The sequence below is a fragment of the Fusarium fujikuroi genome, chromosome FFUJ_chr03 (assembly GCF_900079805.1).
Source record: "Fusarium fujikuroi IMI 58289 draft genome, chromosome FFUJ_chr03".
Lineage (NCBI taxonomy): Eukaryota > Fungi > Ascomycota > Sordariomycetes > Hypocreales > Nectriaceae > Fusarium > Fusarium fujikuroi.
Window position 1 is genome coordinate 1,992,066 of NC_036624.1, and position 24,657 is coordinate 2,016,722.

Genomic DNA, 24,657 nt, shown 5'->3' on the forward strand with positions numbered 1-24,657 from the left:
CACATTCGGGGTACATGGACAACATTTAGACACGGTCTGGTGAGTCCTGACAACATGGAGATTGACAGCTGCAGCGCCTTGTCCTTTTCATTCTTTTCTTCGAAAGCTGAACGTCTAAACCATCCAAAGTCCCTAGCTTTTAACATGCCGATTTCGAAACGCCAATGTCCTGAACGCCGCTCCATGCTCAACAGCAGTAGTCTTGACCAAGGCTGGCAATAAATTGCCGACCAATCCCGTTCCCTTTCAAAGCTGTCGCAGCCTATTTTCCGCTGTGCCTTGAGCCTGGTTTTTGCGCATCTTTCGCTCGTTGCGCTTGATTCTCTCCTTGCGCTCTCTTCGACCATCGGCGCGAATTGAGGTACCCTCTTTTCGCTTCTTTTCGGCTTCCATATCAACCTCGACAATGGGCCAGTCCTCGCCCTTCTTGTTGAGAGCCTTGTATCCCCACTTGCGCTGCCATTCGCCTGTCTGCTCGTCGAAGGCAAGGTTGCGACGCTGCTCGCGAGTCTTGGGCTTAATGCCCTTCTTAGCAGCGAAGCGCTCCCACTTAGTAGGAGGCTTGGCCTGCGGAACGGGCTTCTCGCGGGGGAGACGGGTGCTCGGGGCGGGAAGGGTGAGAAGGACGCCCTCGGCAGTGGAGTTGAGAGGGCAGGTGGAGAGGAACTGGTTGATAAGAGACTGGGCGCCGTCGCGGGCAAGCTCTGCGAGGGACTGCTCGAGATTATCGCGGTCGAGAGTGACGGGGTTGGGGTCCTCTGCGAGAAGATGGCCGAGATCGAATGTATAGGGCGTGGGCTTCTCGACTGCGACAGGCAGCTTTGGTTTAGAGCTTGGGAGCGCCATTGTGATATTCGTGGAAGCAAATAGTATTTTTAGAGGCTGATGTTGAGGTTTCTTGGAAATCGTCATAAACTTGCCGAAGGATGAACGGTTTTGTCGTTGCGATGCGCTCTCTTGTTGTCGTACTGCTCCTGGAACTTTTTTTTTCTGAGGTCCTCCTGCACCGATAAGGCATGTCGGATCAGTGGGCAGCCGTTTTTCCGATACAGGATGTATAAGCCAATCACAGAGCCCCAATCTTTCTCTTACCCCAGTACCTTTGAGGTGTGTGGTTTAATCCACCCGAGATTTTCGAAGTGGCATTCAACTTCAGCTGACGACGGCCTCGAGACGAGCGTCCTAGAACCGGCCCAATTGGCGTCAATTCTACGATAGACTTCGTTCTCATCATCGATATCTACGAAGAGCCTTTCCGACGCCAATTTGGGATACTAGTGCGAGCAATGGCATCCGCCAATTCGCTTCGATGCCTCATGAGGCCGACTATTCCCAGGGCTCCTCGAATTCAACCGGTCCTCCTCGCCCCGTTTTCAACTTCAACCGCTGCTCTCGCCGTCTCAGCTCCTCCGGCAATCAAGAGCCGCCGAGACCTTCCCCAGAAGGTCAAGAAGTCCTATAAGAAACGTGCCAATGTGACGCCTGTCCGAAAACCTCAGCCTGGCGAGCGAAAGGCCTTCCGAAAGCGCATCCAGCTGAGCAATAACAGTGCTCTACCTGTCGCAGGCCTTGAAAATCTGGATGCCAGTAACATGACCAAGGCTGAGAGTGCTGGAAAGATGTTTGCTATTCCTGACCAGGTTGTGGATCATCTCCGTGCCCTTGAGGCTTTCAAGACGACACAGACATGGAACCTATTCCGAAAACCTCATGTGCTGCAGCGCAAAGAGACGGTAGAGTTGATGAAGAAACTTGAGCTATCGGCCAAGGAAAAGAAGGCTCTTAAGTGTGTGTTGACGGGTAGCAAGCTGTCTGGAAAGAGTATGGCCATGCTGCAGGCTATGGCATATGCGCTTCTTAACAACTGGGTGGTATTCCATGTCCCCGAAGGTATATAACCCCAAAGGACCTCTTCACGTCTTTATGCCTCTAACTGACCATAACAGGTCAGGATCTGACCAACGGAAACACTGAATACTCACCCATTCCTGAGACTGAGCCAATGCAGTTCTCCCAACCCATCTACTGTCTCAAGATGATACAGAGCCTCTACAGAGCCAACCGTGTCGTTCTTGAAAAACTCAACATCGAGAAGGACTGGTCCAAGTTCACTAACCTCAAGGAGGGCGCTACACTCGCTGATCTGGCTCTCAGCGCAAAGGAGGCTGAGTACGCATGGCCAACCCTCCTTGCCCTATGGACTGAGCTCACACTGCCTGGGCGACCCCCGGTGCTCTTTGCCCTCGACGGTCTTGCCCACATCAACAAGATCAGTGATTACAGAGACCCCTCGTTTAACGAGGTCCATGCCCATGAACTGGCTCTTGTCCGCCTCTTCATTCACGCCCTATCTGGCAAGACTCCTCTCCCTAATGGCGGTGCTGTCATCGCCGCTACCTCAGAGAACAACTCCCATCACCATACCTCACAAGAGCTTGTTCTCTCGCAGCTCGAGGCTGGCCAGGCGGGCCGTGAGATCCCCAAGCCTGACCCCTACGAGCGTAAATACGACGAGCGTGTGTACGAGGCCCTGAAGAACAGCTGGGTCCTCCGTCTTGAGGGTATCACGAAGGACGAGGCTCGCTCTTTAATGGAATACTGGGGCGCCAGCGGGCTTTTCCGACATGTTCTCAATTCAAGGACAGTATCCGAGAAGTGGACCGTGGGCGGCCACGGTAATGTTGGTGAGATGGAGCGTGCTGCATTGATGCAAATGAGACTGTAAATGTATTCTAGAAATGTACAATACTCGTGTTTGAAACCCGAAATATGCACGGCTTCTTTGCAAACCATCTGTGCTACAAGAACGATTAAAGCTTTGTGATGTGCATTACAGCTGAGTTTATTTATTAGTTGGAGTTTGTGGTAGAAACTTGATGCCTAATTCTCATCATTGACAGAGCTCTACCAGCAGACTATTCTCATCTACCTTCATATGCCAAAACGCCAGACCTTTACATAGAACATCTCACTTCGTTACATGCCCAGCTCTCAAAAGTCCATGTCATCCTCTTGGTCGTTATCGGGTTCGTTGTTAACAAATACCAGTCTTGCACCATTCCTGGTGGTTTGCCAGATCTGTTAACGATAGTTAGTGATTTGTTCATATATGAAGGAGTGTCTCTTCAAAAACTTACATCCATGGTGGTGTACTCTTGCACAGCGTTGGACCACTGGTCGGCGGTAAAGCCCCGGGCGATGACTCGAGCCTTTAATTGCGTCATGCTCAGCTCAATACCGAGCTCGTCCTCGCCATCGGCATCCTCAGGACGACATTGGCCGGCATCAGCAAGCTGCTTGACGAAATTATAAATTCTGCTGCTGGGATCCGCGTGCGCTCGACCAGTGCCAAGATCATTGTTCAGACTTTCTTTGCTAGCCTCGACTAGTCTGAGAGCCTCGTCAACATCGTCTTGAGTGACCTCATTACTGAATCGAAGTCGGGCCAGGGCCTGGGCCAGACGGACAACACCCAAGAGGGTACGAGGGGTTGTGTGGGTAAACTGCTTGCCCTTCTTCTCAGCGCGCTGCTGCTGGTCTCGCATGCGTACGTATGTCTTGATCATGTACTCAGAGACGGTTTCAGGAACGACAGGTCGGTATGTCCTTGCTTGGGCGATGTAGGATCGCACTTCATGAGGACTGAAGACAACGTTATCCGTGCCGATATCGGGATGTCGGCTGTTCATGTGTACAAACGCAACGTGCTTGGCCAGCTGTTCATCTGTTTCGCGCGTAGGGGTATCAAGAAGCAGGAATAAGACATCGAAACGGGACAAGAGCGCGGCGGGGAGATTAATATTTTCGACGGGGGAGATGCGAGGATTATATCGTCCATAAACAGGGTTAGCGGCGGCAAGAATAGAGGTGCGAGCGTTAAGGGTTGTTGAGATTCCGGCCTTTGAAATGGAAATTGTTTGCTGTTCCATTACTTCGTGAATGGCAGTACGGTCAGTCTCGTCCATCTTGTCGAACTCATCAATACAGCAGATTCCGTTATCGGCCAGGACGAGAGCACCACCTTCGAGAACCATTTCATCCGTGACAGGATCACGCATAACAGCAGCTGTGAGACCGACACCACTGCTTCCACGACCTGAAGTGTAGACGCCACGAGGAGCGACCTTTGAAATGTACTTGAGGAGCTGAGACTTGGCCACACCAGGATCACCCATCAAGCAGATGTTGATATCGCCACGAATCTTCATTCCGTCTCCCATTTCCTTCGTCACACCACCAATAAGCAGAAGGAGAAGAGCCTTTTTGACATCAAGATGTCCGAAGATTTCGGGAGCAATCGACTTTGCCAACAGTTCGTAGACTTGGCCAGTCTGGCGGTATTTTTCAATCCGGCGGACCAGTGTGGAATCGACAATCATCTCACTGTATGCCTTTTTGTGCTGGAGAACGTGATGTGCCTCGAGATAAGTATCAGTGAGCAGGCCAGCCTTCATCGCCTTGAAACCTGTATAAGGGGTGGGAAGGAAGATGCCTGAGATATCGACAACATCACCAGGGTTAATCTGGCGGACAAGAGTGCCATGGCACAGGACGGTAAGACTTCGAGGAATCTGACCAATTGGTACCTGCTCGGCCATCTCCTGGACTTTGACCTCCTGGAAAGGCAAGAACTTTGAGGCTCTTGACGAAGGGTTGAGTTGACCCTTGGCCTGGTTCTGCCTGCAGTCCTCAGAGGGGCACATAGTCAAGGGGCCATATTGCTTGTCAGTAACAGGCTGGAAGATTTCACAGCCACATCTGTCACAAGTGTAGGCGCTGACTTGAACGATGGGTTTGACATCAGAAACTCGAGTGGCGATCGCACGAATGGTGATAAGATGACCCAAGTGCTCGCCGCGCACTTGTCGAACCGCCAAAGCTTTTGAGGATTGACTTGAGGTGCTAGTCCGGGGCTTGAACACGAGGGTGTACCTGCGAGTGAGCTCGGCAGGGAACTTGTCATCTGCAGCAGTAGGGTCTCGCTCAGCGGCTTCGTCCAGTTCTCGGTTTCGGATTTGTCGTCGAGCCATCAACACGTCGAGAACATCGTCCTTGAAGCTATTCGCTGGTCAGTGTGGTGCATCAACATTTAGGTCACTTGAGCACTCACTTCACATCTGCACTCATTGGAGGCATGACCTCGTCCACAGCTCGGGAAAATATCTCGACGTAGTGTTTTGTGTTCATCTCGATGGAATCAACAAGTCTCATACTGTCCTCACCGTCAAACGCTTGATTCTCCCACTACATGCTTGTTAGTACTTTGCTGGAGAAGGGAGTATCGAGAATCATACGGTTGCTAAATCGTCAAGATCAATCGTCGCCTCGTCAATCGTTCGATCTGAGAGTTGCTGCAGCATATTCTTGTACTTGTACTGAGGAGCACGGCGCTCCTTCGCTTGTTGCCGGTTCACATCTTGCCCATCCTCGTCCATTAAATCATACTCGTCGTCGAGGTCATCTTCTCCGATGGTGATATTGCCTAGTGCAGTTGTGATGGTTTGCTCTGGCGATGTCTTGAATCCTGTCAAGAACTCCTGAAAAGCATCTATACCGATGATTAGCTTATGCGGGGAGCTAAGCGCAGTAGGAGCAGTAAATCTACTGACGTTGCTGCTTCTCATAGCTGACAGGGGCCTTGAACTCGCGCAGCGCCATTGTGAGGAAATCTTGTAAGGATCTCAAATCTGAAGAGCGCTGTAATTCGAGTTCGTACGTTGCTGTGAATGGAGAGATGCGATCGCGATGCACAAATTGAGTGGACTCGGGGCCAGTCGCAGGGGGGCAACGGTGGTTGCGATGGGCCCTGCCTTGTAAGCGCGCACATCGAACGCGTCTTTTCGCGTTCCGCGACGCACAGCCACATATGGAGCTTAATTGACCTCAGCCACGGCTACAGCGACGGCCACAGCGGTATCGCAGGAAAGCATGGGCCACCCACTGAAGCCGTAAAGCTGGGGAAAGGGACGGGGATGATCACCGAGCACGTGTAGGGACCTCGGCTGCGGGACGAGAAAGGGACTCCGGATCGGAAATGTTTCGGCACCTGAGCTGTAGTGTTCTGCTTTTTCCCACCGACAAGTAATAACATCCTCCCGCGAGAGGCCGACTCAATTGAATTCGAGCCTTCTCAATTGCCCAAGCGCATCATGCCTCCCAGACGAAATGCGCAGTCCGTCCCAGCGGAAATCTCCCTATCTCACCTCAAAAGCTGTTTGGTCAACCTTCCTACATCACTGGTCTCCCTCCTAGTCAATGTCAATACTGTAAGGACTTTCTTCCGCACTGATTTGCTCTGGCGATTTTCTGACTATAGCTTATAGCCTGCACAAAATGTCATCATTGAGCTCAGCTATCGTGAGGCCTCGCCGACTGGAGCCGGCTCCCAGCAGCGCTCCATATTCGTAGGATGGACAGGCATGCCCAGCAAGAGGAGGACCGCTCCTCCAGGGACCCGTGATGGACTCAACAGCTCGCGATCATCCCGCGATCAGGAGGTTCAGCTTGTCGAACTCGACGCCACACTAGCCAAGTCACTAGGTATATCAGAAGGGCAGAAGATCACGGCCACCATTCATCTCGATCCTCCACTGGCGCATACGATCAACATTGAACCCCTTACACCGGAGGACTGGGAGATCATTGAGCTACATGCGACATTCCTCGAACTGAATCTAATCTCTCAAATTCGAGCGCTCCCGAACCCGCTATACAAAATTGGCGACAACCCCGTCGAGCCCCACGCGTTGACACTGCATCTATCTCCGACATCGACCGCAAATATCAAAGTTATTTCGCTGGATCCTTCGCCCCCGGCCGACTTGCCATTCGCAAAGATATCTCCCGATGCCGAGGTCATCGTTGCGCCGAAGACGAGGCAAAAGAGCTCGCACAGCTCGGGCGACCACCGCAGCGTAGCCAGCACTTCCAAGTCCAAACGAAGCGCGACCAGCACGGTGCGCCGGCGAAGCGCCAAGGAAGAGCGAAGACCTACCATGTTTCTGCGTGGTCTTGACCGAAGCTCATGTGAAGAATGGTTTGATGAAGGGCCCCTGGTTCAGGACTTAAGTGTTTGGGTTGATCATGACCTTGTCTCCGGCGAAGCCTTCAAAGGGGTCAACTATGTCGCGGTCGATGTTATTAGACCAGCTGGTCTGCAACAGCCTCAACCAGAAGAAGGCGGCGTTCCTGCTGGGACGACTGCGGCCACAAAAGTCATTGCTCATCTTAGATCATGGATTGACCCCCCCAACAGTCAATCGGTTGCTCTTTCGTCACCCCTCTGTGCAAGTCTTGGGTGTTCTGGCATGGTTGGCGGGATAGTAAAGCTTCAAGCAGCTCCGCAGCAACTCCCCAAGACTGCGGTTCAGAGCATCAAGGTCTTTCCTTTCGCCTCAAGTGCAAAGACTGTCGAAGGCCTGCGGTTTGGTGGAGAATCCAAGGCTGAGAAAGAAGAATCTGCGAAGCGGTTCCGGCAGATCTATGCTGCTGCTAGAGGTACTGATGGGCTTCTTCAAGGACCTTTGACAGATGGCTCCATCATGGGCTTATACGACGGTCTCGATCCTCCTCAGGGTTGGGAAGGCGGCATCATTAAATTTACCTTTGGTGGTGATTTTCAAGAGAACAAAGACGCTGCGAATTGGCTTCTTGGGCTCGATACTAAACTACCCATTGACTTTCAGCCACCAACTCCTCGGCCATCATGGCTGACCGAAACGGATGGGTTTGAGCGTCAACCAACCCACGATTCGCTCCTTGTTGGAATCGACTCTTTGCTGGAAAATTTGCAGTCTAATCTTGTCCACCTTTCTTCGGTACTTCTCACTGGTGGTATGGGATCCGGAAAATCTTCCATTGCTCGATACTTGGCACAAAAACTACGACAAGATTCATTATTCCATACATTATACTACCCTTGCCGGAAACTAGTCAATGACGAGACACGAATCTCAACGATAAAGGAAACTTTGAACCGTTTATTCGCCACCGCCAGCTGGGGTGCACGCTTAAACGGAACAGCTGTGGTAGTTCTTGATGACCTGGACAAGCTTTGTCCTGTAGAAACGGAACTTCAGGTCGGCAATGACAATGGAAGGAGCAGGCAAGTCGGTGAGATCCTGTGCTCGATCGTTAGACAATACTGTACTCGGGACAGCGGTGTTGTTCTCCTGGCCACAGCCGAGGGCAAGGAGTCAATCAATGGTGTTGTAGTCAGTGGCCATGTTGTGCGCGAGATCGTTGAACTCAAGGCGCCTGATAAGGAATCGAGACGCCGAGTGATGGAGTCTATTGTCATGCAGGATGCCATGACGGCTGAAGAAGCTCAGACACAGTTCAGCGACGAAAGTCGACCACAAACTGCTGACGGCAGCATGACGGAAGACAGTGGTGCTTGGATGGACGGCGCTAGTCATGCGAGTAAGGAGAGCCCTCCGGCAAAGACGAGCGGCTTCATCTTGGACTCCGATCTTGACTTTCTTGATATTTCTGGCTCTACAGACGGCTATATGCCCGGCGACATCAATGTCCTTGTGTCTCGTGCGAGGAACGAGGCTATCATTCGTGCCATTGCTGAGTCGCCAGACTCGACCGGTGCCATTCACTTGGCAAGGGCTGATTTTGATAAGGCCCTCAAGGGATTCACGCCAGCCTCATTGAGGAATGTGTCGCTGCAGAGTTCGTCAACAAGCTTCAAGTCGATTGGAGGGCTGCAAGAGACACGACAGGTGCTCCTGGAGACGCTACAATACCCGACTAAATATGCGCCCATCTTTGCGCAGTGTCCACTACGCCTTCGATCTGGCCTTCTTCTTTACGGATATCCCGGTTGCGGTAAGACGCTTCTTGCCAGCGCTGTTGCAGGCGAGTGCGGCCTCAATTTCATCAGTGTCAAGGGTCCTGAAATTCTGAACAAGTACATCGGTGCCTCTGAGAAGAGTGTTCGAGATCTGTTTGATAGGGCCCAGGCTGCGAAGCCATGTGTACTTTTCTTCGACGAGTTTGACTCCATTGCACCCAAGAGAGGACATGACTCTACAGGTGTCACGGATCGTGTGGTAAACCAGCTTCTCACACAGATGGACGGTGCCGAGGGATTATCAGGTGTCTACGTGCTAGCAGCTACTTCACGGCCTGATCTGATCGACCCTGCTCTTCTTCGTCCCGGCCGTCTGGACAAGTCTTTGTTGTGCGATATGCCTTCCCTGGAGGATCGTGTCGACATCATCAAGGCACTGTTTCAAAAAGTCAGACTCTCGAACGAGTTGACCGAATCCGATGGGCCTCTGACGGACATTGCTCGCCGTACTGAAGGCTTCTCGGGTGCTGACCTCCAGGCTCTTGTTTCCAATGCTCAGCTCGAGGCTATTCACGATGTTTTGGACGTTGATGGACCTACAGTCACTTCTAAACGATCCAACGGAACCAATGGCAAGTCGAACACCACTCCTAGCTTCGTCCAGTTCCGTTACGGTAAAGACGCCAAACCTCTGACCGGGGCGACGCCAAAAAGCAAGTCTGCTGCTCTGGTCGAGAACGCATCTATTTTGGCAAAGCTTGAAGAGATCAAGATAGCTCGTAAGAAGTCGAAGCAAATCCACGGGGCTCCCGCCACCAACACAGACGCCAAGGCGCAGAGCAGCGACCAGAGGGAGGTGGTGATTGAATGGGACCACCTCATAAAGGCTCTGGGTAGCACACGGGCGAGTATCAGTTCAGAGGAGAAGGCCAGATTGCAAAGGATATATACCGAATTTGTTGTGGGTAGAAGTGGCCAAATGAAGGATGGGCAGGGAAGCATGGAAATTGGAGGCCGAAGCAGTTTGATGTAAGATGTGGATTTGGCATGTATAGAATATTGATGTGAACGTAGATACCAGCATCTTGGATTAAGGTCCATTATCCTTTGAGATTCTCGATAGAGCCTTTTATTTTATAGCTGGTCAAGTGGAGGCTGCATCTTCAGCAAGAATCTTCTTCATACTCTCAAGAACGGCAGCGTGGATGCCCTGTCTAGCTGCAAGCAACCCATTGTTCTGGCTCAGATCCCTTCCAGCTCCAAAGTCCATATCCTTGCCGTCAAGGTCGGTCACTTTGCCGCCGGCCTCGGTCAAGATAAGTTGAGCTCCAGCATGATCCCAGATGTGCATCATCACATCGTCAGATGAAGGGATACGCAGCTGGAAATCACCGCCGCCAACGAGGAGTGCCGCATAACGGATATGTGATGAGTACAGCTCGATGTTGGGGAATTTAGCCCCAAAAGAGCTTGCGAGTTTGCGGATGAGGTCGTGGCGAGATGTCGAGCCACTCGAGTAGTTGATGATCTGAGCTTCAGCAGGGCTTGAAGCTTTGGAGACGCTGTCAAGAGGCTGAGCTGGCTGGAGACCGCTGAAGTCCATCTTACGAATCGTGGTGCCTTGTCCGCGAACTGCGGTGAGCATAAGACCCAGACCATCTTTGTCGATGGTTGACTCTGCAACTTTATCATCCACAGGCTTGAGGTTCGCACAGCCCAAAACACCAACGACCTCCTTTCCATCCTCTACCAAAGCTAGGGAGACAGCGTATTGTTCTCCCTTGAGGAACGTAGCTGTTCCATCGATAGGATCCATTACCCAGAATCGCCCCTTTCTCCCACCTTGGCCACGTCCTCCAAGATCGATCACCTCAAGAAGCTCCTCAACATCTTTGGGGCTCGCAAGGAGAGCTTCGTCGTCTGTGTTGTCGAGGTGGGCGCTAGAAGCAAGTTCCCAGACACGCTGCTTCAAGGCGGGATCTTCTCTAAGGGCGCTGGAATCTTCCTCACCGACAAAGTTGTCGCCGGGAAATGCCTTGCGGAGGGCACTGATGAGAACAGCTTGAGCGGCAAAGTCAGCAGCGGTGACGGGAGAGTCGTCTGCTTTTGAGATGCCGCTGACGGTCGATTGGACTCTTTTTGTGAGGATTGATGCCCGTAGCACGGCGAGCTCTGCGATTTGACGCTCAAGAGTGTAGGATGACATGATGGCGTTGTAGTGTTGGTGATGGTGATGGTGTTGGTGGAGGTATTGGTATTGGTATTGTTACTTGGTGAGATGCTGTAGACTGCAGTGCTAGTAAGAAGCAGAGTAATTTATTATGATGTGATTATTCAGGCGATGGATGTGATGCATGAGATTGATTGAGTGAGAGGATGAGGGACCAGGCGGTGATTTGGTGTTTCCCCACGGATCCACAGCATATCATGATGCAGTCAATGAGCGTCGTTTATTTGTTCATGTATGAGACATGAGCAACAGCAAATTATTTAAGGGCCATTGCGACTACCTTGGTACTAGTGTTGTGAGTTGTGCTCGGACTGTAGATAGCCCAAGATACGAGATGGCTATTCAAGAGGTAATAGGAGCTTGAAACGATGTGTCCATGGTATTCGTAGTCGGTCATTAATTATATTTATTTACCTCTCATTCGTCCAAGTCAACCAACAACTGCAGAACATGTTTTATTGTATCCAAGCATTTATTATATATAATTCCTCTGATACGGCATTTGAGATGCTAGAATGAGCATCATTGGTCATCATATGCCATTCAAACTCCAGTGCGAGAGCGACCCAACAGACAGGCAGTGGCCCGTCTCTCTGGTAGCTATCGTGCCCACCTCCCCCAGCAGATATAGGTAAACTATCGCTTGACAGAATTCACTATGAAGGCTTTTTTGCTGATGCTTCACCTCAATTTTATCGTTGACGCCCTTTGAGCGATGTGGTGATGCTCAGAATAGAAGAGTTTCCTCATGCTCTCCAATAGCTCATTTCAGCACAACGACCTCAGAAGCCTACCTCTTAGTGGGCGGGATGACATGTATTATTCATCGTGACAAACAAAATCACCAAGATCCACAACATAAATCTCGCCCTTGGCCTTCATCTTGACCTGTTGACAATTTCCAAGGTCACAACCCAGTGTTGACAGACTGTCCAAGTCATAAACGTGATCACTCCCATCCGTGACTTCTTCTGCTTTACCAACTGACAATCTCTTGGTCTTGATCTTGAGAACTTAAGATGTGTTTGGATCTGAGGATGTGTACTCGATGTAAAGGTTGAACGAGTTGAGCTTCATTCTTTTGGTTGAATCCTGCTCTACTTGTCCCCACGTCGTCGAGCCAAGGCTTGACTTGTGATCGGAATGCTTCGATTCTGGAAAATAAATGCTCGACGGGCGTGTTTGGTATGTCTCTGGAATTGCAGTTTTGTTCAGCCCATACTCAGTCTCCTTGGACGCGATATCATTTGGCTCTCCAACTAAAATAGGGGCTTGTCCTTGGGCTTTTTCGATTTCATTGGCTGACTCCTGTGCCAGAACCATGGTCTCCTGAGAACTTATTGGAGAGTTTCTGCGTATTAAGGAGACTTTGGTTCTCTCGGCGTCCAGGTTCTTTGCATTTATCCTTGTCTTGACTCCAGCTTTAGATCGTCTTGGTTTCGTAGGTTGCAGCAGACATATCGCATCTAGAACCTCGCTGTTTATCCCAGTATTAGTGAGCGTCATTGCTGGCTGCATATCTTTCATTTCCCTAGATCTGTTCAGGGGGGTTGTAGAAATAGCAGCTAACGATATTGTGCTCTCCAAAGGGTCAATGTTCTTCTCAACCCCCTGTTGATGTATCACGTTGAGTCTTTCTACAGCGATCCGTTCAAGTTCTCTGACAAAGAGTCCTCTAGTCTCATTGAGCCCAGTCCATGGAAGCCTCCATCCAGGATAGATTCTCCCGTGTGTCTTGGGTATCATGTACTGTCCATGCAACAATATGAAGGCGTTGCATAGGAAACACGCATCTTTGTTGGAGGCGATAACTCGGGGAGGCTTCGAGCCCGGGTGACGCTCGAGGTGTCACAAGAGTTGAATTTCAGCGTGAATCTTTGGCTCGTTCGTAACTCTCAAGAAGTCCTCCCAGAACTTTTTCGTATTCGTTGCTAGTCTTTGGCCCAAGTTATCCAAGTCCCAGTTAGTGTTATACTCCTTTCTAAGCTTCTTCAAATGCTCTTCCAACTTGAAGACCATGGTTTCTGCCGGTGGCTTCCCGAATGCTGTGTCATCAAGTCTGACGGGGATAGTACAAGTACGTCCAAGTATCGAATACGTCCTCGAAAGCTTCACAAGTGTCCAGGCACAGGTGTCATAGTGCGCCAACTTGTGAACGGTATTCATTAAGCAACTGCACAAGTCCGGTTCCATCCTCGGTCGAATATCTTGGAGCAGCATTGTTGAAAGAGTTGGTATTCTCGATATATCGGCAAAGGTGCTTATGATCAAGTCCAGCTTCTTGTCCAATGCTGATGTGCTGGATGGATCTTGTGCCAACCTGATTTGAAAATCATCTATTCTGGAAATAAGCACTTGGCTCAGTCTCATATACTCCCTCTTATCGTCATTCATTGTGAATCGAGCCATTTCTTTCTTGACTTTCTTTAACACGGTATTAAAGCCTTGTCTTTGGCCGCGCCTGATGAATCTCGCTCTGCTCATTATTCGGCTTCGACACATAGAGATGACGATGCGGATAATCTGTCTATGAAGTTCCTCACAAGATACTGGCATTTTCATTAGAGAGCTCAGAAGATGCCTGCTGTGTCCCCTGACTTACCTGGTGTCTCCCGGTTAAGTGATCTGAATATCTTGTCAAACCCTTCCTTGACAGCGTCAAGATACGGTGATGAGTTAAGATTATGTTTTGCATTGGCTGCAATCATCACCACAACACCGGATTTCTTCTCCTCTACACAGACTGCTGTGACCCTCATAGCATCATCTCGGATACTCGAAAGAAACGCCAGTGTTGACGTGAGTGACTTCTCATCCTGCAAAGACAGTGCCCTGTTGATGTCTGCTTTGCATATAGGCTCGCAGTCTTGAATGCTGTTCTTTTGGGGCTTGCAGCCAATTTTACCAAGGTAGTAAAGAAGAGCAATGTTTCGAGCACATTCGATCTCGGTGTTGGTCACTGACATGTCTGGCTGAAACTAGCTAGGATAGGGAGTTGAATAGAATATTGGACATCTCAAAGAAAGCAACTATCAGATATCTAAGAAGCAACCATATTTCCACCCTCCATGCCAATAAGCCGGAGAACGAGTGACACACATTGTGGTTGGTTGCAGCCTGCAGGAGGCCGACCAGCGGCAAGCTTGCAGCAGCCTTGTAATGGGCATCAATCACCATGTGCTACGTACCCATCACAGCATGTTGTATACATATCGAGGCGGGACAGGTTACTGAGAACCTCAGGGTTCATCTTTCTTTATAGTTTAGAGCTTCTATCAGCCCAAGCAGAAGCCATCGCCTGGCAGTCGTTGCTCGTTTCTTTTTTTTATCCACTGTCCATACCATGCAGTAATCTTCATCTAACAACAATATGGGTCTCTATGCATTGTGTTGACCTCCGCATCGCCTTCTCTCACCTCCTATTCTTGAGGTGTGCTGAGCAGATGACCAACAACGAGCCCCAGATAACAAAACCAGTTCAACAAAGACGCGCAACGCTAGCCCAGCTCAAATGCATAAGACATGCCCCCGCCCCCCGACGTACGTGTGTATAATCCTGGCAACAGCCAAGTCGATCAAGACGATACAACTCCACCTGTGACAAGTCCTATATCATGCTATCCGGGTATGATCTGAACCTGAATGTCAGATCTTTCCACACTTAGCTCTTGCTCAAAATGCAGTCAAGTGTGGTAAAGGGCAAACATGCTGACAGCCCCTGTCTTTTGAGGTATGCACAACCAAACGCCGATCCTATGCCGGAAACTGAATAAAAAGATGCTCAAGTCATAATGAAACAATATCAGGTATAATCTGCTCGTAACAGGTAGGGAGGTGTGTTTGTTTTGGTTTCGTACTGATTGTTCCTTGTTAGGAATCATCCGTTGCTTTTCTCAAGCTGACGGAGGCGGTGACTATGCCCCGTTGGTTTTGGTCGAACCAGATCCCTTGCTGCGGGAATGTAGAGTGCGATACATGTTGCTCAACCGCTTTCCCGTGACGCTCTTGCTTGTATCATCTACGGGCCACAAAGCTGCCAGAAAGTCCCTATCATCAGTGTTAGTTGGGTCCGCCACAAGAAAATGTCCATCATCGTAAGACTTACCAGAAATTGCTCTTGAGACCTTCGTCAGCAGCAGTGGCCGCCAATTTCTCGTCGAGAAAAGTGCCGATAACGACCAGCTCGACGCCAAAGATAGACGCCCGCTCCTTGCTTGACTTGACGTTGTCCTTGGTTGTAGAAAGAATCCTCTCAAAGTTCTCTCGGACCGGTTTGAGTAGAAACCAGATCATGGCGTCGTTGTCCTCAGCTCTCTTATCTTTGTTGTCGCCGATTCGGCGAAGTTCGTCCAGCCTTCGCAGAGCCTTGGCTCGGCGCTCATCCTGAGGATGCGAGTCATGGGCTCGCTCTCGCTCTCGTTCGCGATCACGATCTTCACGATGTCGATCATGTCGCCTATCATCACGACGGTCGTCACGTCGGTCATCTCGGCGGTCTTCCCGACGTTCATCGCGATGACTGTGGCTAAGGCGATGTTTATCATGTCGCCGGTCATCCCGTCGCTCATCACGACGGTCCTCATCATCCCGGTGACGCCGCTTCTCTGATCTCTCCCTGTCCTCTCCATGCTTACTGGATCGACGATGCTCCTCGATGCGGCGGTGCTTGGGGCTACGGCTATCTTCATGAGATAGATGTTTTCGCTTGAAATCCGGTCGCGGGGTTCCGCGCTCCTCCGCATGGCTTCGGGATCGGTGCAGGTCACCATGGAGGTGGTCTCTGTCACGGTCGCGAGACTTCTTGCCGTTGTGCGGAGCGGGAGACGCTGTGGCACTCCCACGGTGACCATTGACAAGTGTCTTTTTGTTGTTACGGTGATGATTCTCTACTGCTCGCTGCACACCACGATCATTAGAGTGCTTCGCTTGCAGGACTGAAAGCAGATACTCTGATCGCCGAACAAGGTGAACAGCACCAGGAGCCTTCATCTTGTCGTTGCCCTTGCTACGTTCCTCTTTCTTCTCTACGCGATGTTCTTCGAGGAAGAGTTTGTCTGCCATGTCCAGATCAGGATCGTCTCGAATCTGGGGCCAGGCGCCAAAGCCGTGTCTGTCAATACCGACTAGGAGCATGGCATCTTCCTTAGCACCCCAAGCGCAAGAGTAGCTAGCCGCCTTTGTCGCGTCAGGGAGACGAAACGTGTGCCAGTCATTGTGGCTGCGAATGACTTGTCGGAGAAGCTGAAGCTGCTTCGGACGTTCTATGGCTGTTTCAGCATTGACCTTCTTAAGATCGCCAAAGTCTATCAGGACAGCTTTGCGGTCCTTCTTCGTGAGAGTCTTCCCGAGTCTCTTTTCTTCTTCCACCATCTGAGCATAGTTATCGTCCACCGCCTCCTTGGCTGCCTTGATGAATTCATCAAGGACCGACTTGACGTACTCTGGATCCCTTTCTTTCAGCTTGGCTTCCTTGATAATTTCATCCCCGCGATCATCCATTGAGCCGTAACGGAAGTAAGCCTTTATTAGACTACGTTGTTCCTTATCGTTCAAAGGGCGCTTAGGATCGAGAGGCACGGGCCTTCGGTCATCCTCCTCCTTGTCTTGCTGCTCCTTCTGACGTTTCTTGAGGCGAACATCACGTTCACTCTCTCTGTGGCGGCTCTTGATGGCCGCTCTGCGTGGAGCACTTTCAGCCGCCACCTTGGCAACGTAGGCCTCATGCTGTTTCTTTTCTTCCTCGGCCTTAATTTCGGCGATCTTATCGGCGGGGATAATCTGATCCCAATCAAGGTTGATATCATCCACTTTCACATCAGTAATCTGCATGAAATTGTCCCAGTCGATGCCGCCACTGCTTAGGTTTATCTTGTCGTCGACCTTGGTCTTGGTGACCTCAGCGTTCTCAAGAATCGAGTCAATGTCGAGTTGTTCGAGCCGTTCTTGGTTGCCACTCTGTTCGAACATCTTAGATGATCGCATCTTGAGAACCATTTGGATATCTTCAGACGAAGACGGGCCTTCCACCCTGAGACCCTTCTTGTTGAGTTCCTCCTTGAAAGCTGCCTTGCCATCGTCGGTGACACCAGCCTGGATGGTTAGGTATTCGAGTAAGAGTTTGTTGCGAGCCCTTTCGAGGACCTCTTCCTCGACAGTCTCCTTGGATACTAGGCGGTAGATGTTTACAGGACGTTTCTGACCGATGCGATGGGCACGAGCCATGGCTTGCAAATCAGCTTGAGGGTTCCAGTCAGAGTCGAAAATAATGACAGTGTCTGCCGTCATAAGGTTGATTCCAAGACCACCTGCACGAGTAGAGAGAAGGAAGCAAAAGTCATCGCTGTCATCAGCGTTGAAGTGGTTGATGGCCATGCGTCGGGGGCCAGCAGCAATAGTACCGTCCAATCTCTGGAACTTGTAGCCTCGCAGGGAGCAGTAGTCGCCAAGAATATCAAGCATTTTAACCATCTGACTGAAGATCAGGACTCGATGGCCATCTTTGTTTAGCTTGGAAAGAAGTTGATCGAGTAACATCATCTTTCCACTGCTGGCAATCAAGCCCTTGATTTGGTCTTCACGGCGGACACTGCCGGCCAGGACCTTCTCCTCAGCACCAGGAAACATGTAAGGATGGTTACTGATCTTCTTCAGTTCCATCATAATATTCAGGAGAGAGTTCTTGTGTCCATTAGTGGCATCGCAAAGAGCTGTATAGTTTCTGGTCAGGATGTTCTTGTAGTACTCCAACTGTACATCGGAAAGCTCAACGCGGATAATCTTTTCAGTCTTGGGAGGAAGGTCTGACTCGACGGTTTCCTTGGTTCGTCGCAGAATGAAAGGCGCAATGGCCTTGTGAAGTTGTTGCAGTTTCTCTTGTGCATCGTTGGCAGAAAGGGAATCAAGATCTTCGTCAATGTCGACTTTGCCGGGGTTAAGAAAGTCGAGCAGAGCAGAAAGTTCGGCCAAGTTATTTTGAATAGGTGTTCCCGTGATCAGGATCTTGCAAGGAATGCCAAAGCTTACCAGCCGGTTGTATAATTGGGATTCCCGGTTCTTGAGGCGATGAGCCTCATCGACAGCGAGCGTCTGCCATTTGATAGACTGCAGGAATTGCCAATCCTGGAGGATAAACTCGTATGAAGTGACAAGGACATTGAATTTGGGCTTCTTTGGGTTGCCATCTACGAGCAGCTCGTGCTCACGAATGATCTTTCGAGCATCCTCGGGTCCCAGGTAGACAACATAATTGATGTCAGGGGACCAATGGTTGAAAGTATCGCACCAAGCCGGGATGACACTGAGAGGAGCAACCACAAGTGATGGTCCCTCCTGGCGTCGAGCATTACGGAGCCAGCTGAGGAATGATACTGTCTGTACCGTTTTTCCGAGACCCATTTCATCGGCGAGAATCACGTTATTGCCCTTTGTCCAGTTCAAACATAGGAAGTTTAGGCCCCGAAGCTGGAAGTTGCGGAGTTCGCCGCCTTTGATGAAATCGGGTTGCTCCTCGAGTTTGACCATCCGTGATCTTGTGTCGAGGTTCGTCTCCTTGCGGTCTGACTGCCACGAGCGTGATGCTCGATCAAGGTATTGGTCAATCTGGTCTTGGAACGCGTCGCTGATTTCTGACGCGACCTCCCATGTGCATTCTTCATACGTGAGGCCCTTCCACTTGACAAGATACTCAGTATCGTCTTCACCGTCTCGTACAGCGACCACTCGCTCGACCTTGGTGTAATCCTCGAATGCTTCCTCGTCTCGCTCGCGGTCAAGGAAAAATTGCTCCTTCGTTTCGGGGGGGATATCATCGCCGACGCGGATGTCCACCTCATACTCGATCACCTTTCTAAAGTAATTCTCAACTTTACGGTAACCTCGATAATCTCGAATGTCTTGAAACGTCTCCCAGGTGTCATGCAAGTGCGACTTGCCCTGCCACTTGATGAAGTATTCGAAGTCGTTCTTAGTCAACCCATAGGAAATTTCGAATCCGTCTTTGAGCCTATGCCGGACAACTTTTTCTATATACGGTGAATCATCGATGTAGTCGACAGTGTAGGCCATGGGGGCGAGCTCGTCGTCATCATCATCCTCGTCAACGTCGCTCTCTTCGTATGCTCCTTGTTGTACCTGTGCAGCGCGACGACTCGACCAGCGCTTTTCAGCAAGGGCGAGATCTGGCTGTGCCTCGCGTTGCATTCGAGCCTTCTTCTGCAGGCTCTTTGCGCGAGCGCCGCCATATGTGTCGGAGTCGGAATCGGAATCGGCTGTGGAGGCACGTAACGTTGGAGTTCCAATCTTGGATGCTGAGATGACCGTGTTAGATAGTGATGGCGGCGTGGGTAGGCATTGCGCATAAAAGATCGGCAACTTACAAGGACGGGAGGATTCAACACGTCGCCTTTTGACTGTTCGGCGGTTGACAGGGGGTTCGGAATCCGAATCGTCAGATTCGACCTGCATAGGTGAGTCAATGATACATCCTGATACCGAATTGCGATGATGACCTACAATCTTTCGTTGTTCCCGAGGTCGCGTCTATCTTCTTGTCAGCAAGCTTGAAGAGAGTTTGAGTGAAAAATTTTCACAACGTACACTTCTCCTCAACCCATAGAGCTCTGGATTAGCCTTGATGTACTCGTCTTCCTCAACAGGAGCTTTGCGCTTGGAGGCTCGATTCGAGTCGGTAGAGCTATCGCGGTCTTCCATCGCGTCTTCGTTCTGTGATGGGAGGCTGTCCTCCATATCAAAGTCTCCGTCATCAGACGCATTGTCTTCGCTGGATTGTTCGCTCGCTGACATGTGTGTATTGTCGTGGACAATATTGGAATCGTTGTTTGCCTCGTCTGAGGATGCCGGTGATGGTTGATCGAGTGTGAGATCGGGGGCATCATGCGAGTCGCTATCGGTTGCATGATCCCCTGTATCAAACGACATGCTGATTCCATCAACCGGCGACAAATGTCCATTGGAGGGACCCCCCAAAGTAGGGGTGGACATCATGTTGGTGATGATACAGGCTACCTACTGAAAACGCGACGATATTAGCTGATATTCGAGTCTGACGTGTGCGCTTGAGGGATTAACGTGATGACGCGACTCCGGCGACCCATAAATGACCTCTGGAACGTCTGAGTATTAGGGAAACGATAGAGATGAAGTACTTGTCGCATCCCGTGTAAGTTATCGATAGTCGCTTGATGGAAACACCGAACTCGCAATTGAGAGAACCAGGTGACTCGGGTACGGCGTATCGGGTCACAGGAGGGTCCAGACGAACGTGGAGCATCGAATCCATCAACTTTCGTCGAAACATGGCGTATATAATACTCTTGAGGAAGCAATATCGTGATGGGCAAGGCCGAGGCCGAGGCGGGATCGACGATGGGCGACAGACCAGCAAGCCAGGAGCGCGGCAGAGACAAGAAGGAGCAGGAAGGGTATGGGAAACTCACAAGTCATTAAAGTATAACATGCAGACCAAAGCCAACATCTAGATACTATCGGCTGCCTGTCGGGAAGTGTTTGGGGGTATCGGGGGCCCGGTGACGTGGGTAGGGGACGGGAGAATCAATTTGGTGGAGAGGCAGGAACCTGAAGATTTGGATTGATTGCACGGGCGGTGAGAGGCTGAGAGCGCCTGAGAGGTGGAGCGTGCGTCACGTGATCTTCAGCCACCAATCCGACGCGAGACCAAATAATTGCGAGTTTACCTTGTACCTTGGTCGATAAGTTAGTACACACGATATAAGGCAGAGCTTTGAGGATCGTTGCCTGATTATTTCTTTTCATCTTGCATCAGTATTTATATGCCCGCTTCTGACTTTATGGGTTTGAAGTTAGATCTATATCTCGATGTCTATTGTTTTTCTGTTGCATGTATGCCCACGGAGTAGTAGCCAATGAACGTGACAGACTAGCGCCACTACCCTGGATTCAACCAAGGACCCTATTGTTCTTATTGAGATATTGATTGTAGTGGAAGGATGAATAGACCATTGCCTGAGGCCAAGGTGTGAGTCCGGGGTACTTGGTACTATCTACTAGGTAAGGTAGAGCCTAGGTGGTAAATAAATTGGTGCTTCTGTTGTTTGTTCTACTTTTGGTCTCCCAACTCGGCGTTGAGAATGTGAAAGGATTGAAGGCAGATCGCACAACCGATTTAGCCTTTCTCCCTAGGTGTGATATTATTTGCCTTCAACGCACTCTATTTACTGAATTAGTATCGTACTAAATTTGTCTTTTGGTCGATAATGCTTGTCATGTGGCACAGAGAGCGGATTGGCCAACGTTTAATGGTAAATTTGTTCCCTTGAACTTATAATACAGGGCGGTATTGTGTGTAACAAGAAATTTGGATAATACACTTTAACTCTGATATGATATAATCCACTATGGAGGACATGTTTGTTGGCACAAAGTGGTGTGCCAGGTAGTGTGGGTGAGTCAGCTCTGTCCCGGTTGGGTTCCTTTCTATGAAGATACTCAAGGGACCTAATTATTCACCTGATGTATTGACATCTTGAAACCCCGAGGCAAGAGTCATGTCAGGGGATGGTAAAAGCTTAAGAAGGGGGAGCATATCAGTTAGTTTGATAACTTTGAATAAAACTCCTTACTGTACCTACTGCCCAGTGCTTGATTAAGGTACTATATTCATTTGGCGACTCAGAGAGGCATCGGTGCTGAATCACGAAGTCACTTTAGTCGTTGAAGGACAATATGTTAAATGGATGGCTGCAGCAACAACGTCATGCAAGGTTACACTCACATTTACTGTTAGACCTGACTAGGGGAGGAAAGAAAACTCGAAATCTTGATCCTAAATGACAAAAAGACTTAGGTAACTTTACATAAATTTAGAATATCTTTACTAAGTTTAGGATATCTTTTACTGGGTTTATTCTGGCACCCTATATGAAGGTCTGGTGTTTTCTTGTTCCCCGAGGCCAGAGTATAGTAGGTTACTCGACAGGCGAACCTCTTAATTTAGTAGGTCCACAGCCCCCCCGCCAAACCTATGACAGGGCCTGAAAATTGGATTACCACCCGCACAACCCAGAGCCTGACCTTGGAACTTCTTTTAACCTTGATTTCTCCCTCCGATTTTCTTTCTCACCCTGTATCCCGCTGAACAAAGAGCATCGGCGAGCGCCAGCGACTCACTGTATCTTGCGCGCTCGAGATCCCTTGGTCGTCGACCTCCGCCTCTCTCTTCTTACCCACGAAACAAATTTTACCCCACCAAAATCACTTTTGAAGCGACGTTTGCTACTTCACCACAACAATGTCGGACAAGCTCACTCGGTACGTCTATGCGATCGGAACGAAGCACATAAACAATGCAGAGGAAGAAAAAGACAAAGTAGAACAAGAGGCGCTGACGTGAAACCAACAGTATCGCCATCGTCAACAGCGACAAGGTCCGTTATTAGCATGATCACCAGCATCAGCATCAGCATCAGCATTGCCCCGCCAAACATTTTCTGACCCCTCCTTTTAGTGTCGCCCTCGAAAATGTCGGCAAGAGTGTAAAAAGTCTTGCCCCGTCGTTCGCAGCGGAAAACTCTGTATTGAGGTCCAGCCGGACTCTAAGCTCGCATTCATCTCCGAGTCCCTCTGTATCGGTTGCGGTATCTGCCCCAAGAAGTGCCCTTTTGACGCCATCACCATCATCAACTTGCCCACCAACCTCGAAAGCCAGGTCACCCACCGATATGGACCCAACAGTTTCAAGCTGCACCGTCTGCCCATGCCCCGACCCGGCCAGGTTCTTGGTTTGGTCGGAACAAACGGTATTGGAAAGAGTACTGCTCTGAAGATTCTCAGCGGAAAGCTCAAGCCCAACTTGGGCCGACACGACAACCCTCCTGATTGGGAGGACGTTATCAAGCACTTTCGTGGTTCCGAGCTTCAGAGTATGTAGCTGCCCCAAGCCTGCGAGGAGCCGAGTTGTTACTGACTTGCAACCAGACTACTTCACCAAGCTTCTCGAAGATGACCTCAAGGCAGTTGTCAAGCCTCAGTACGTCGACCAGATCCCCAGGGCGGTCAGGGGCCCCAACAAGACTGTCCGATTCCTTATCGAGAGTCGTGCCTCGCTTGGAAACACTGAGCAGGTTGCCAATGTTCTCGAGCTGAACCATATCATGGACCGAGATATTAACCACCTTTCTGGTGGTGAGCTTCAGCGGTTCGCTATTGGAACTGTCTCGGTTCAGGCTGCCGACGTCTATATGTTCGATGAGCCAAGTTCATACCTTGATGTCAAGCAGCGTCTTAGTGCTGCCTCGATCATCCGCTCCCTCCTCCGTGACAATGGCTATATCATTGTCGTCGAGCACGATCTGTCTGTTTTGGATTATCTTTCCGACTATATCTGTGTTCTGTACGGAAAGCCCGCCGTCTATGGTGTCGTCACCCTCCCGCACTCCGTCCGTGAAGGTATCAACATCTTCCTCGACGGTCACATCCCGACTGAGAACTTGCGATTCCGAGACGAGTCTCTGACCTTCCGTATCGCGGAGACTACCGATGATTTCGCTATCGACAAATCTCGTGCCTTTACCTACCCTAAGATGGAGAAGACTCTCGGCAGCTTCAAGTTGAACATCGAGGCTGGTGACTTCACCGACTCCGAGATCATCGTCATGATGGGTGAGAACGGTACCGGAAAGACCACATTCTGTCGCCTCTTGGCTGGAGCCCTCAAGCCTGATAGTCAGAAAAGCGTCCCCGAGATGCGAATCAGCATGAAGCCTCAGACTATCACCCCCAAGTTCGATGGCACTGTTCGCCAGCTTTTCTTCAAGAAGATTAAACAGTCTTTCCTGTCCCCGCAGTTTCAGACTGACGTCGTTAAGCCTCTCAAGCTCGACGACTTCATTGATCAGGAAGTCAAGAACCTTTCTGGTGGTGAATTGCAGCGTGTTGCCATCGTCCTTGCCCTAGGAATCCCTGCGGACATTTATCTGATCGATGAGCCGTCGGCCTATCTCGACTCTGAGCAGCGTATTATTGCCTCACGAGTCATCAAGCGATTCATCATGCATTCCAAGAAGACTGCTTTCATTGTTGAACACGATTTCATCATGGCCACGTACCTTGCCGACCGTGTCATTGTATTCGATGGACAGCCTGGTATTGACGCTCATGCCAACAAGCCCGAATCACTCCTTACCGGCTGCAACACCTTCTTGAAGAACCTCGACGTCACTTTCCGCCGTGATCCCACCAACTACCGCCCCCGTATCAACAAGAGCGGATCTCAGCTCGACCAAGAGCAGAAGATGAGCGGCAACTTCGTGAGTTCAAACGCTGTATTTGCACAAGATGATTATTTACTAACATGTTTTTGCAGTTCTTCTTGGAGGAGACCCCTGACAAGAGCTAAAGGCGTCCATAATGAGATTTTCCCTTCTCTCGATGGTGCATCTCACGGCGTTTGGGGCGTTCAAAATGGGAATGGGCAAAAGCAGCGAGTCTTGGGAATAGATGATGACCGCAGCGTCAGCGAGGATGACGACCCAGATGAATAACGACGGCGACGGCAGAGTGTCCCCTCTTGTCTGGTCCTACGAAGCCTTTGCTTGTATCTGGCTTTCTGTCTTGACGGGTACTCGAGGTG

The 24,657-nt window shown here is 50.3% G+C and overlaps 8 protein-coding genes; 3 read left to right on the plus strand and 5 right to left on the minus strand.

Moving 5' to 3' along the window:
* Positions 1-246: 246 nt before the first annotated feature.
* FFUJ_02739 (related to regulator of ribosome biogenesis) lies at positions 247-846 on the minus strand (the record flags this gene model as incomplete). Its single annotated transcript, XM_023574507.1, has 1 exon — positions 247-846. The coding sequence occupies one exon, from the start codon at positions 844-846 to the stop codon at positions 247-249; it is 600 nt and encodes a 199-aa protein (XP_023428788.1).
* Positions 847-1,286: 440 nt separating this feature from the next.
* FFUJ_02740 (related to ribosomal protein) lies at positions 1,287-2,725 on the plus strand (the record flags this gene model as incomplete). XM_023574508.1 has 2 exons in its annotated part: positions 1,287-1,890; positions 1,947-2,725. 2 exons carry the CDS (start codon positions 1,287-1,289, stop codon positions 2,723-2,725), a joined length of 1,383 nt encoding a protein of 460 aa, XP_023427849.1.
* Positions 2,726-2,991: 266 nt separating this feature from the next.
* FFUJ_02741 (probable DNA replication licensing factor) lies at positions 2,992-5,658 on the minus strand (the record flags this gene model as incomplete). XM_023574509.1 has 5 exons in its annotated part: positions 2,992-3,078; positions 3,138-5,058; positions 5,111-5,244; positions 5,295-5,548; positions 5,610-5,658. The coding sequence occupies 5 exons, from the start codon at positions 5,656-5,658 to the stop codon at positions 2,992-2,994; spliced, it is 2,445 nt and encodes an 814-aa protein (XP_023427850.1).
* A 491-nt stretch (positions 5,659-6,149) lies between these two features.
* FFUJ_02742 (probable peroxin-1) lies at positions 6,150-9,833 on the plus strand (the record flags this gene model as incomplete). XM_023574510.1 has 2 exons in its annotated part: positions 6,150-6,266; positions 6,324-9,833. 2 exons carry the CDS (start codon positions 6,150-6,152, stop codon positions 9,831-9,833), a joined length of 3,627 nt encoding a protein of 1,208 aa, XP_023427851.1.
* A 111-nt stretch (positions 9,834-9,944) lies between these two features.
* Positions 9,945-11,006, minus strand: FFUJ_02743 (related to 3`(2`),5`-bisphosphate nucleotidase; the record flags this gene model as incomplete). Its single annotated transcript, XM_023574511.1, has 1 exon — positions 9,945-11,006. The coding sequence occupies one exon, from the start codon at positions 11,004-11,006 to the stop codon at positions 9,945-9,947; it is 1,062 nt and encodes a 353-aa protein (XP_023427852.1).
* A 1,038-nt stretch (positions 11,007-12,044) lies between these two features.
* On the minus strand, positions 12,045-13,996 carry FFUJ_02744 (uncharacterized protein; the record flags this gene model as incomplete). XM_023574512.1 has 3 exons in its annotated part: positions 12,045-12,869; positions 12,924-13,579; positions 13,633-13,996. 3 exons carry the CDS (start codon positions 13,994-13,996, stop codon positions 12,045-12,047), a joined length of 1,845 nt encoding a protein of 614 aa, XP_023427853.1.
* A 948-nt stretch (positions 13,997-14,944) lies between these two features.
* Positions 14,945-19,967, minus strand: FFUJ_02745 (related to transcriptional regulator CHD1; the record flags this gene model as incomplete). XM_023574513.1 has 5 exons in its annotated part: positions 14,945-15,077; positions 15,136-19,336; positions 19,406-19,487; positions 19,542-19,568; positions 19,626-19,967. 5 exons carry the CDS (start codon positions 19,965-19,967, stop codon positions 14,945-14,947), a joined length of 4,785 nt encoding a protein of 1,594 aa, XP_023427854.1.
* A 2,350-nt stretch (positions 19,968-22,317) lies between these two features.
* Positions 22,318-24,423, plus strand: FFUJ_02746 (probable RNase L inhibitor; the record flags this gene model as incomplete). XM_023574514.1 has 5 exons in its annotated part: positions 22,318-22,337; positions 22,429-22,453; positions 22,534-22,948; positions 23,004-24,334; positions 24,391-24,423. 5 exons carry the CDS (start codon positions 22,318-22,320, stop codon positions 24,421-24,423), a joined length of 1,824 nt encoding a protein of 607 aa, XP_023427855.1.
* Positions 24,424-24,657: the final 234 nt, after the last annotated feature.